This window comes from Haliotis asinina, chromosome 14 (genome assembly GCF_037392515.1).
Source record: "Haliotis asinina isolate JCU_RB_2024 chromosome 14, JCU_Hal_asi_v2, whole genome shotgun sequence".
In the NCBI taxonomy this organism is placed as follows: Eukaryota; Metazoa; Mollusca; class Gastropoda; order Lepetellida; family Haliotidae; genus Haliotis; species Haliotis asinina.
The window spans coordinates 40,398,288-40,411,539 of NC_090293.1; the positions used below are offsets into that span (position 1 = coordinate 40,398,288).

At 40.7% G+C, this 13,252-nt stretch overlaps 1 protein-coding gene across 1 annotated transcript in view; it reads right to left on the bottom strand.

The window, feature by feature from the left end:
* Positions 1–242: 242 nt before the first annotated feature.
* LOC137261752 (chromodomain-helicase-DNA-binding protein 1-like) overlaps positions 243–13,252 on the bottom strand; it is a 43,743-nt gene continuing 30,733 nt past the window's right edge. The window contains exons 17-25 of the mRNA XM_067799537.1: positions 10,879–11,075; positions 9,912–10,010; positions 9,059–9,117; positions 7,518–7,632; positions 6,579–6,687; positions 5,183–5,319; positions 4,660–4,795; positions 3,965–4,040; positions 243–2,988 (exon numbers count right to left, since the gene is read on the bottom strand). Of these exons, the coding sequence (XP_067655638.1) occupies positions 2,866–2,988; positions 3,965–4,040; positions 4,660–4,795; positions 5,183–5,319; positions 6,579–6,687; positions 7,518–7,632; positions 9,059–9,117; positions 9,912–10,010; positions 10,879–11,075 (1,051 nt within the window). The 3' untranslated portion in view covers positions 243–2,865. The remainder of the gene's footprint in view (positions 2,989–3,964; positions 4,041–4,659; positions 4,796–5,182; positions 5,320–6,578; positions 6,688–7,517; positions 7,633–9,058; positions 9,118–9,911; positions 10,011–10,878; positions 11,076–13,252) is intronic.

Below are 13,252 nucleotides of genomic sequence, written 5' to 3' on the forward strand. Positions count from 1 at the left end.
TTACCAGATCTGGTCTGGTTAAATCCTTTTGGATGATGTCTGGCTTAGTTTGTGGTTTATTTCATACACTGAATCAGTATGTGGAATATCCACCCTTCTTCTGGATGACAAGTGTATGGATGACAACATAGGAAAGTTGAAAACAATGGAGTAACAACATTCAACAAAAGAAGTACTATGTATAAATTGTTTTATATATAAAAAGTATTCATCAAACAACAACGTACGAAGGATGTAATGGACAGAAATGCTGCAGAATCTGCCTAGCATTTGAAACATGTTGTTTACTAACACATAATTATGCACAAAAGAATAGAATCGCAGAATTAAAAAAAATATCTATTGATTTTGGCTGATATTTCAGCATAAGTATTACAAAAAATTATCTTGTATTCCAAACAAGATGCCCTTGGCAGACAAACTGGGGAAAAAGTGAAATCAGCAGGGATTACTGTTTTAAGTGCACTGGTGCTTTTATATGTTATTTCTGATGAAAAATCACATGTTGCCAAAGATATTTCAAATTCTGGTTTGGGAAAATGTTACTGACATTTGTTGCAGACATGAGGGAGATGAATTTCTATGAAAACAAAAACCCCTCAAACTCTGCCTCAAGACAAACAAATGAAATTGTTCAGAATTACATTAAAAAAGTGATGTATGTTCTCTAATTCTTATTTGGATAAAATGAGACAAATGGTGAATATTTCATTGCCAAATATACCCATCCCCTCCCTTTCTGGAAAGAGGGTTGTCCATCTGATCCAATGACATACTGAATTTCCATATTGTTTTTAACAAAACTACTGACAAACATTCAGACTCCCATATCTCATATTATCCAGCCTCATGTAAGAATGTTGAGTTTTGATTGGTTCACTTCCTAAAATATCATGTACACCCGTCACAATCCACGAGCAGGGAATACATGCCTCGGTGACTATGCGAAGGAAGAAAAGCTGTAAGTATAACATGCGCTGCATTAAGGTCCTTCAATCAGCTGGTGTCAACATAGCAGCAAGGAAACATTTTGCCACAACAATTCTATTCAATGCATATTGTTTTCTTTCGATTCAGTAAAAACATTCGGCTAGATAAATGTGTTATCATGCATACAGGTCTTATCAGTCCCAAGTAAGGTTGTGTTCCCCAAGCCAGAGGAATACAACCTTACTCGGGAAATGCACCCTTACATGGGACTGATAAAACCCTGTATTTCCCACCACGCAATGTGATCACTTAAAATGCGTAACATTTTTTACATTAGATGAGACAAAGAAATGACTGAATAAACACTGTTATTCATTTGTTAAGATGAATTACACTTGCCTTCTTTAAACAATGTCAGAAAAAAAATACAGCCCCAGTCAGACGTATTGTTGAAACAAGAGGATACAACTTCTTGTTTGTGATTGTCTATTTAAATCTTCATTCATTAAAAAAATAAGTAAAAGACAAGATAGGATATGAGCCCTTTGGGCCACTGGCACTACATTATCAATTAAAAATGATCAAATACCTTTAGTTGTCCTTCAGAAATGGTTGTCAAGTGTGTTGATATGAATACATGTACATCAGTGACATTGTTCACTTGATTTGACCATGACAACCTAATATCTGGGCATTTGGATGATTGGCATGTGAAAGGCTATCTCACCAGGGGTGGTGTACCAAATGATTTGAATGCGAATACTAAACACACAAAAACTAAATAGAAGAGTTCCAACTAACAAACAACTCTAAATACATATATATGTAGTTGATCATTAACCTCTTCATAACAAAACACTCATGTTTCTATCACAGTAACGCATGTTGTAAGTGTTGCTTCAACAATGGCCTCATATGTTGTAATTTGTTCAAGTGAATTACTCTCTCATACATGTAATACTTATAACCTGTTTAAAATGTCATTGTTCACTTTGGTTCTAATCTCTCACAAACATTATCTGATATTTTACTGGAATGTGGGCATTGACATATAATCCAGAAAGGCATCAGTCGGACAGTGGCAGAAGTCAATATAGTTGAAAATGACCCCATGTACACTGGTTTATATCTGCCTGCTGGTGCAGCTGGCCTGATCAAAGGGAAGTGACTCCAACCCTAGTCTGTGAGATATCACATTTGTTCTGGGTGGCAGTCATCAGCTGGTCAAGTTATGAAATGCAGGGTCGTATGTACACACAGCGGTGAAGTAACAAAAGTAACAAGTGGGACATATTTTGGCCAGTCCAAAGGACATGCAGACAAGTTCAGTTTAGCACTTGAATGTGCACATACCTGGACTTAACAAACCAATGGCCGACTGATGAAACCTTGAATACACTAGATCATTCACAGGCATCAGATCGATGTACAAGTGTATCATCTATCTCACCTCATACAATGGGTTTATCTGGAATCTATGCAAGGCAGTTTGGTTTTTTAGATGAGGAACAAACCCCACTGACTGGGTGTAACCTCACACAATAACCCATGACAATAAGTACATTATGCTGGGTTTATTACTTAACAATGTCAATGACTTCATGTGTGTAGTGTAATGTATGAATGGTGATCATTACATCATCTCTAAACCACCTCAAGTCATCATTTGCACAGACTGACTGTATCCCTGCAGCAGTCACGCCCAAAGTACTTTCAGGGTGTTCATTGTCATTTGCATCAAAATGGTACAAGAAGTATTGAACTTACAAGCAGGGGAACCAAAAAACTGTATCTTCATTCTGGTTATGCAAACAAAGTTGTACCTGAGTTCAGAATTTAAATCTATATCATTGCAACAGTGCTACCCACTAACACTCTTCATAATACTCACTACTCCTACAATCCATCAACATCCCTGACAACAGGAGATAGATGTTATTCCAGTAGTATCTGGTATGTATCTGTCTCCAGGAGTCTGCCCATGTTGAGGCAGTCCACCATCCACTGAGTAGTAACTATCACTACATCTGGGTTCTCACATACAACTTCCTTCAATATCTGAAAGTAACAAAAACACGACATAATTCCTGAAATATGACTTAAACAAGAGTCATCAGGATATGGCAAATTCCCTCACAAATTTGAAAGAACAAATCATCTGACAGTCACTCAAAGTCCAACATGATTTTTCAGACAAATCCAAATCATTTCCAAGGAAACCGAGAAAAATAAAAATGCCAAAACTTCATTTATAGAAAAAGGCAAAACACTAGGGTCTGTTTGATATATCTTCCAAGTTTTGTTGATATATGTTGAGGGGATTTGGTGTTAAGCTCCAGGAATGAAATCTACCCAAAGTGCCAAAAGCAGAAAGGGTAGATGAAAGGATGAAAAAGATGGCTGACACATATGCATATTCCACTGTGAAACAAAGTTATTCAACTGTGCTATCATTCTATTCCCACAGAGGTTACTCCTGTCGTATCTTCTGATGTAACCTGTGTTCTAATACAGCCTTTTCATGGTGTGAGAGTTCTGGACTCGTGATTGGCTGCAATCAGATTTTGTTGTGCAATCAGCAATGTTTCAATAGTGATCATTCACTAAGTCTTGGTAATTTCTGTGGGCTTCGGGAAAACTAGAAACTCTTTACCAGCATGATGTGCGTCTCCCTCCCACTCTCTGACAAATGACAAGCTATCAATTAAACGTCTTAAGTGTCACATCAACAAAAACATCTTGTTGATTGATTCCTGCACTTCATATTGTTTCTGCTTTTCAGCTAAACATGAAATGCTGAATCTATCCTTGGCATGTTGATCAACTAACTCCATATTGGATGTAACATGTCACTGGATTAGATAGAAAGACGATAGATCATTCATGTAGCAGGTTTTGGCCGCTAGGGGATTTTACGAGAAATGGGAAATATGTCTGTATCAGAACAGAGTTCACGTAGGAAGATATGACAGGGGTAACTTCTGCTTCTGTGGGAAGAGAATGCTGTGCTATTGATTATGTTGTGTTTACAAACCTCTCTGTCTGCTCCCTCCAGGATCACCACATGTGTTGTGGACAGGGAGACACTGTGGTGGATGTCTCCATCATAGGTAGCATCGTTAAGGTACAAATACAGGTACAACAGATGTGGACAGATGGGGGCCGGGAACAAACTCATGCATTATTCTGATGTGCCGTATTTCCTCTAATAAGCACCCTGGCACATATTGCACTTTTTGGAGGCTTTGCAATTTTTGTGCTTTGAGTTCAATTACAGTAATTGTTAGTGGCAGTTATTACAGTCCCTGTGCTTAGTAGAGGAAATATTGTGCATTCAACAAAGATACAGCCCTCTTGTAATATCATACCATGTCCCATGCTGGCAGGGGCAGATGATGCCATGCAATCAAACATTTCACTACATTTGACCACTCAATTCATGATCCCCTCTCCTGACATGCTTGTTTCTCTTGCCTGTGTGTGGTGTTTACCACAGAAATCAAAAATATCCAACTATGCTGGAACATCATCAAGTCTGAACCAGGCACTTGTGTTGTGGGCATCGATCAATGTAAAACTTGTATGTGATCACATGCAGCCAAGTTGGTGGACCAGACCACCTGATCCTATTAGCTTCCTCTCACAACAAGCATGAGTTTCTGGAGATACGTTATGATACTGGGTATGTCACAGATAGAACAGAAGTGAGACTGATTTGGTCAAGGATATGCAACAATATATCTTCTGTAGTACTTGCAGTCATCGTCTGGGATGTCATGGAGGTAGATGGAACAGCCAGTGAAGTACGTGGGCAATGGTGAGGAGCTCCGTCTGGATGAAGCCCCACTACTCAGTCGCTTCAGAACTGTGAAAGGTACATCACATTGTCATGCCTACATCTAGGAAGTCATGATGTATAGTGTACAAAAGCAAGATATTCAACACTATCACGTTATATGACATTATTATTGAACTACAAAGAATACAGTCTTTTAATGTGACGGACATCATTCTCCAAAGTTGTTTATAGACTGTATAATGGGGCGACATCTCAACAAAGAAGAAACTGTTTTGAATAGAGTCATAGAATAACTCAGATGTTATTTTGGAGTAAGAATGTGTTAGTGTTAATGTGTGAATCAACACCTTGAATAAATACTGTATTTGCTTCAACAAATTGTTTAAACAGATGAAATAATCAAAACAAAATGTCACATGCATTTCTCAAGTCATATCTATAAATGTGTCTTACATTTGATGGGTCTTTCTGCTGCTGCTGATGTTGATGCTGCTGCTGCTGATGATGATGTTGATGGGCTGACTGAGGGCGAGGATGGTGGACTGGCAGGGGGTGGAGCTTTCCGCTTCTGTCTCCGGGGAAAGTAATAACTCCACAGAGTTGAGGAAATGACACTAGCTACTGTTATATAATCACTCAGCCAAAAAGGACATGATAACATAAGTACATAAGCTCAATCTAAAAAGAACAAAATTTTAAATGCATTTTTGTATACATGCATAGTACACTACCATTATGATAAATGCAAAGGGGAATATTGTCTTAGTTAATTATACCATAGTTCATTATATATACATTTAGACTAAAATATACCAGACGACAGGACAAAAATAAACAGTTGGTATATCCATCAGTTGTTATAAGCATGTTTGTTAGACCTGTGGTTTACTGAAGATGTATGTTTATGAAGGCATGTCCTCCCTAATACATAAGGGTCTGTGTTCTGTTGAGGGTATGGGAGGGCTTTTGTCAGTAAATAGTGCCACAGCCCACTGGCTCACATGGATTTCAACAACATACAATGTTAATAAAGACAGCCACTTCAATGGGATGTAAAACAGAAAACAAGTATCACAATTTGGTTGCAAATACCAGTTTTCTTGGACACATTTTGTCAGTGAGAGAAAACCATAACTTTCGTAGACTTTGCTTAGATGCTCAGTAATCCGCTTTAAAACCAGTTGGCATAACAAAGGTTTTCATTGGTTGATCAATCTTGTGATCCTTAGCTGCGAAACGCGTTCTGCTTTTCCTGTTAATCCAACAAAGGGAACATTGAATACATTTTGGAATGTAAAAATTGTTTATAAATAAAATACATCTGGAACCAGCTTCTTAGGACTATTATATGGTCTGGGTACTGAAAAACACCTGCTGTTATTCTGCCTGTTCCATACAATGCATGAAAGTGAGGGAAACTGTGTATTCAGACCAAGGGTTATTGGGCACATCAATGCAATATGATGGAAATCAATGCAACAATGAATAGAAGGTATATCCAACTGATTGTTGTCCCTTCCCACACACAATTATTTAGTTCATACTACCACTGTAGTAAGAAGACAAATGCATTTTAAAAAAACATGGATGAAATGTGATCTCTGACGTGACTGGAGCATAAATTATCTGGGCTGGAAAACAGATATGATAGTCATGTTTTGCCCAGAAAGTCAAAACTCTGCATGGAGTGTGTTGGTGATGTCTTTCTAATTAAAACAAACTTTTAGGGATGTCAGTGAAACAATTCTCCTGATGCAGGCATCCTGTCATCTGTAACATGACATATAAACAAAACCAGTCTAAACCCATTACCTGCCCCTGGGCTTGTGTGTCTATTAGTGAAGGATACATGAAGGTGGGTATTCCAGCAGACGCCAGGTGTTTCTGAATGAGTCGCTCCGTACCATACCAGTTGAAGCCAGGAGTGTTGTGACCAATACGAGGAAGGTGGACACTGGCTGCACAACACAAACACAGCGGTGAACACAGGCTGAGCAACATAAACAGCATGAAGACAGGCTGAATAAAATAAATACAGGAGTTAACACAAGCTGAACAGCATAAACACAACAGTGCACACTGGCTGCACAACAAAACATGGCAGTGAACATTCTTTGAACAACATAAACACAACAGAGCACACTGACTGTACAACAAAACACAGCAGTGAACATTCCCTGAACAACATAAACACAACAGTGAACACTGGCTGCACAACAAAACACAACAGTGAACACAGACTGCACAATATGAACTTAACAGTGAGTATTGGTTGCACAACATAAAAACAGCAGGAAACAAACTGCACAATATGAACTTAACAGTGAGTATTGGTTGCACAACATAAAAACAGCAGGAAACAAACTGCACAATATGAACACATTAGTGACCACTGGTTGCACAACACAAACACAACAGTGAACACTGGTTGCACAACACAAACACAACAGTGAACACTGGCTGCACAACACACATACAACATTGACCACTGGCTGCACAACACAAACACAACAGTGAACACTGGTTGCACAACACGAATACAACAGTGAACACTGGTTGCACAACACAAACACGACAGTGACCACTGGCTGCACAGCATGAACAGTCAACACAGGCTGTACAACATAATCACAACAGAGGACACTGCACACATATACACACAGACATCTTTTTTTGTAGAAAACATTTCCTGGTCGCCCTCTTCCTTGATCCAGTTGGCTACCTGGAAAGATGCCAGTGTTTTCATCTGCTTGGATGAAATAACAAGGACATTTGCTGTCAATCATACCTTTATACTTCTTGGCAACTGAGTGAATCTTCTCCAGTCCAACTCGAAGTGCTGACAATTTGATGCCCGAGAGGTTGTTTCTCTTGTCTCTGTGCTGGGCTATGAGCAGAGCCAGCTGAAACAAGCAGGCTTCATGTCAGTCAGTTACATCCAAAGGAGGCAGACTTATTGTTCTCCTCTCATTCTTGTAACTTTGTGTGAGGAATGTGGTTGTATTGGGCATCAACAGGGTTTGAAATTTTATCTGCAATTTCTTTCAACAGAAAAACATAAAGAAGAAAATAGATTTTCCAATAGGAAGGCAACAGAGAAGTATACAAATTCACTAAGTAAAGGTGCATAACTTCACTATGCTTCTGGCTTGGCTACACTGGTAGGAAGTTGTCATGGATAATGACCATATCATCTTGTACTGTGTTGTGTAGGAGTAACTGGACTATTCCAACACAAATACAGATACTGAAATCATATATGTTCAAAAGAATGTTTCAAAGTAAACAAGAATACTCTAAACTGAAGATATATACTGACATAAAATAAGGGAACTGATGAAATGACAGTGAATGTGAAATTGTTGGTGTGTCCACCCTGTTGGGCAACACATTCAAGACACCTTGATGGCATGCTGTTGATTAATTTCCCAATGGTTGTCTATGGTATTGTCTGCCATTCCTCCTGAAGAGCTGCACCAAGCTGGGCCAGGTTGATGGGTGGGGGGTACATGGCATACACTCTTTGACCAAGCTTGTCTCACAGATGTTCAGTTGGAGACATGTCTGGGGAGTGGTCAGTTCAATGTCCCTATGCCCTCTTGTCGGAGATGAGCTGTGACAATTTGGGCCCGATGTGGTCTGGCATCATCATCTTGGTATTCAATATTACTGCCATGATTCTAGCCAGTGGAACCAGGTCAGGATGCGAAATTTCGTCAGCGTGTATGCCCACTCCACACCATGATACTACCACCCCTGATAAAGCTGGTTTTCAAAAGTTGAGTGTGAAATTTGTCGCCCAATGAGCAAACGGAATTCCCTATTGATGGCAGGGGCTGAATTGGTGTCATTGATTTTGGTCTACCACACCAAGGTCTCATTGCAATCTTCCTAACCCTCTCCTCGTCCCACAGGCCTGAAATTACACTTTTTGATTTACTCAACATTCAGGCAACTTGACACAATGATGTCCCCACCTCTATTATCACCACACTTCTCCATTTTGTTTGCTCATTGAGATACTGCCTTCAGCATGTGTTCAACTCTGCTGCATTAGTGATTGTGAGTTCTCCAATACATTTACAGAGGTTAACCTTTGTGTGCAGCTGCATGATGACACGTCATGGTAATGCATCATGTGGAATTTCATTGTCATTGGCTGTTGCGTTTGGTGCAATGCTATGGTAATGCACCCTTTCACCTCAATGTTTGCTCAATGTTTTCTTGGTTCCCTTATTTTTTGTCAATAGTATATATATTTGGTAATTGTAAATTGTGGAATGTACTGTTGTATGCAGTGTGAGTTGTTCCAGTGTATGTGTTACACACCCACTCATGGCAGTCCTCAGCATCCAGGCACACCAGGTGACAGTCCCCGAGGGCCAGATCTACAACACACCATGGCTAAACATGGAACACAGTCACTTCACAAATGGCATTGTCCATCCATCACACAGTGTCACCTACAATCTTCTATCTAGCAGGGTCGGGTATTGCCAACATTTTCGTACTGCGACATACTGTGATTTGCATTGCAATATATATTGTGAATGTGTAACACGTGGTTTAAGGTACTGAAATTACTGTTTCCTTTCACTTGAAGCAATGGCACTGGCCACTGTTAGGACTCAGATGTGATTATACAAGAGATCAATTGAAACTGTTCCCAAGTTTAAAACTTTGCGTCAAAGTCTGGAACTTGAGAAAAGTTGTCTGTAGCTGTGTCCGCCATTTTGGTTTGTTTGTCCCTACAATGAATGCCAGTAACAATATATATTGTTTTATTTATATGGTTTTAAAGTAAATGCAATTATATATCCATTAAAGAATCTCAAAAATTAATGTATAATAATACAGAGAAGATACAAATGTTTTTATTATTTTTGACTACATCACGAAAATTACCGATCATGGTCACAGAAATTACTGATTGTATCAGATGAACTGGTTTATGAAAAGTGTACCAAAATATATATATCGTATTGTGAAGTTTGAATTGCAATATACTGCTTATCCGGTATTATCGCCCATCCCTAGTCTCTACAGTCAAATGCTTTTCAATGCCATAAAATTGTATTCAGATAAGAGTACATATTTGATAAACTTATTTGAATACATAGGAATATATATATGTTTTCTCCATTACTGTCAATCTGATACCATCCCCATAAGTGCCTCCCACCTTTCATCTTGCCTGCCAGCTCGTACTGTGTCTGTGGAGTGGGTGACCTGGCAGACAGGGCTGAGAACAGACCTCCCCGTCCCCACTGCCCAGCATCGTCTGCAACATATACAACACAGGTGACTACATGGGACACCAGTTGACAACACCTAGTTCAGTCTTGTGAAAACAGACTTAACCGTCCCCACTGCCCAGCATCGTCTGCAACATATACAACACAGGTGACTACATGGGACACCAGTTGACAACACCTAGTTCAGTCTTGTGAAAACAGACTTAACCGTCCCCACTGCCCAACATAGTCTGCAACATATACAACACAGGTGACTACATGGGACATCAGTTGACAACACCTAGTTCAGTCTTGTGAAAACAGACCTCCCCGTCCCCACTGCCCAACATCGTCTGCAACATATACAACACAGGTGACTACATGGGACATCAGTAGACAACACCTAGTTCAGTCTTGTGAAAACAGACTTAACCGTCCCCACTGCCCAACATCGTCTGCAACATATACAACACAGGTGACTACATGGGACATCAGTAGACAACACCTAGTTCAGTCTTGTGAAAACAGACTTAACCGTCCCCACTGCCCAACATCGTCTGCAACATATACAACACAGGTGACTACATGGGACATCAGTAGACAACACCTAGTTCAGTCTTGTGAAAACAGACCTCCCCTTCCCCACTGCCCAGCATCGTCTGCAGCATATACAACACAGGTGACTACATGGGACACCAGTTGACAACACCAAGCTCAGTCTTGTGAGAACAGACCTCCCTGTACCTACTGCCCAGTATTACCTGCAACATGTACAACACAGGTGACTACATGCGACATCAGTAGACAACACCAAGCTCAACCTTGTGCCTGTTGAAGCCATACCTGGAGTAGTAACTAATGAACTGTCTTGGTTTATCTGCAAATAGAACCATATGTTTGGACAATGTAACTCACCTGCACAGTGGACAATGATGTTGTTAAGGGTGCCGGCATCACTAGGGTGAGTGACATCACCACTCACATACTGTATGGCATGTCGTCTCCCAGTCTCCTCCTCCTCTTCATCACCATCCTCTTCTTGGGAGTCTTCTTCCTCGCTGCTCAAGACTACATTGCATGATGTATAGTTGTTGGCCCTCCACAGCTCTTCCCTGTGGCAGAAAACACAAACATGTGGACATGACAAAGACTACAGTTGCACCACTGTTGTCTTTGTACACATGACTGTATTGCATTGTTTTTGTCTTTGTACACATGACTGTATAGCATCGTTGTTGTCTTTGAACACATGACTGTATTGTACTGTTATTGACTATGTACACATTAGGTGTACTGTCACTGTGTACACATCAGGTGTACTGTCACTGTGTACACTTCCAGTTTACTTATCACTGTGTACACATCTGGTGTACTGCCACTGTGTACACCTCCAGTGTACTGATACTATGTACACATCAGGTGTACTGTCACTGTGTACACATCAGGTGTACTGTCACTGTGTACACTTCCAGTTTACTTATCACTGTGTACACCTGCAGTGTACTGTTACTGTGTACACATCAGGTGTACTGTGACTGTGTACACATCAGGTGTACTGTCACTGTGTACACTTCCAGTTTACTTATCACTGTGTACACTTCCAGTGTACTGTTACTGTGCACACATCAGGTGTACTGTGACTGTGTACACATCAGGTATACTGTGACTGTGTACACTTCCAGTGTACTGTCACTGTGTACACATCAGGTGTACTGTGACTGTGTGCACTTCCAGTGTACTGTCACTGTGTACACATCAGGTGTACTGTCACTGTGTACACACCAGGTGTACTGTCACTGTGTACATTTCCAGTGTACTGTCACTGTGTACACTTCCAATGTACTGTCACTGTGTACACTTCCAGTGTACTGTCACTGTGTACACTTCCAGTGTACTGCCACAGCGTACACATCAGGTGTACTGTAGCTGTGTACACATCAGGTGTACTGTCACTGTGTACACTTCCAATGTACTGTCACTGTGTACACCTCCAGTGTACTGTGACTGTGTACATTTCCAGTGTACTGTCACTGTGTACACTTCCAATGTACTGTCACTGTGTACACTTCCAATGTACTGTCACTGTGTACACATTTCCAGTGTACTGTCACTGTGTACACTTCCAATGTAGTGTCACTGTGTACACATCAGGTGTACTGTCACCATGTACACCTCCAGTGTACTGTGACTGTGTGCACTTCCAGTGTACTGTCACTGTGTACACCTCAGTGTACTGTCACTGTGTACACTTCCAATGTACTGTCACTGTGTACACTTCCAGTGTACTGTCACTGTGTACACTTCCAGTGTACTGCCACAGCGTACACATCAGGTGTACTGTAGCTGTGTACACATCAGGTGTACTGTCACTGTGTACACTTCCAATGTACTGTCACTGTGTACACCTCCAGTGTACTGTGACTGTGTGCACTTCCAATGTACTGTCACTGTGTACACATCAGGTGTACTGTGACTGTGTGCACTTCCAGTGTACTGTCACTGTGTACACATCAGGTGTACTGTGACTGTGTACATTTCCAGTGTACTGTCACTGTGTACACTTCCAATGCACTGTCGCTGTGTACACTTCCAGTGTACTGTCACTGTGTACACTTCCAGTGTACTGCCACAGCGTACACATTAGGTGTACTGTAGCTGTGTACACATCAGGTGTACTGTCACTGTGTACACTTCCAATGTACTGTCACTGTGTACACCTCCAGTGTACTGTGACTGTGTGCACTTCCAATGTACAGTCACTGTGTACACATCAGGTGCACTGTGACTGTGTGCACTTCCAGTGTACTGTCACTGTGTACACATCAGGTGTACTGTGACTGTGTACATTTCCAGTGTACTGTCACTGTGTACACTTCCAATGTACTGTCGCTGTGTACACATTTCCAGTGTACTGTCACTGTGTACACTTCCAATGTACTGTCACTGTGTACACATTTGCAGTGTACTGTCACTGTGTACATATCATGTGTACTGTCACTGTGTACACATCAGGTGTACTGTCACTGACTACACATTATAAGCTGGACTGTCTTTATGTAAAGTGTGAGTGAAGGAAATACAGCTTGATATCTGTACGACTTATGTACAGTCAAACCCCGTTGTGTCGAACTCGTCGGGTCCAAGGGGAAAGTTCGACTTATCCGAGTGTTCGACACATCCGTCAGCACTGAAAAGACCAAGAACCAACACGACCCCGGTGCTTAACACATCGTTATTTTGCAGTAGGATACACATACGAACAATATATCTTTGCAATAAACGTTTACGG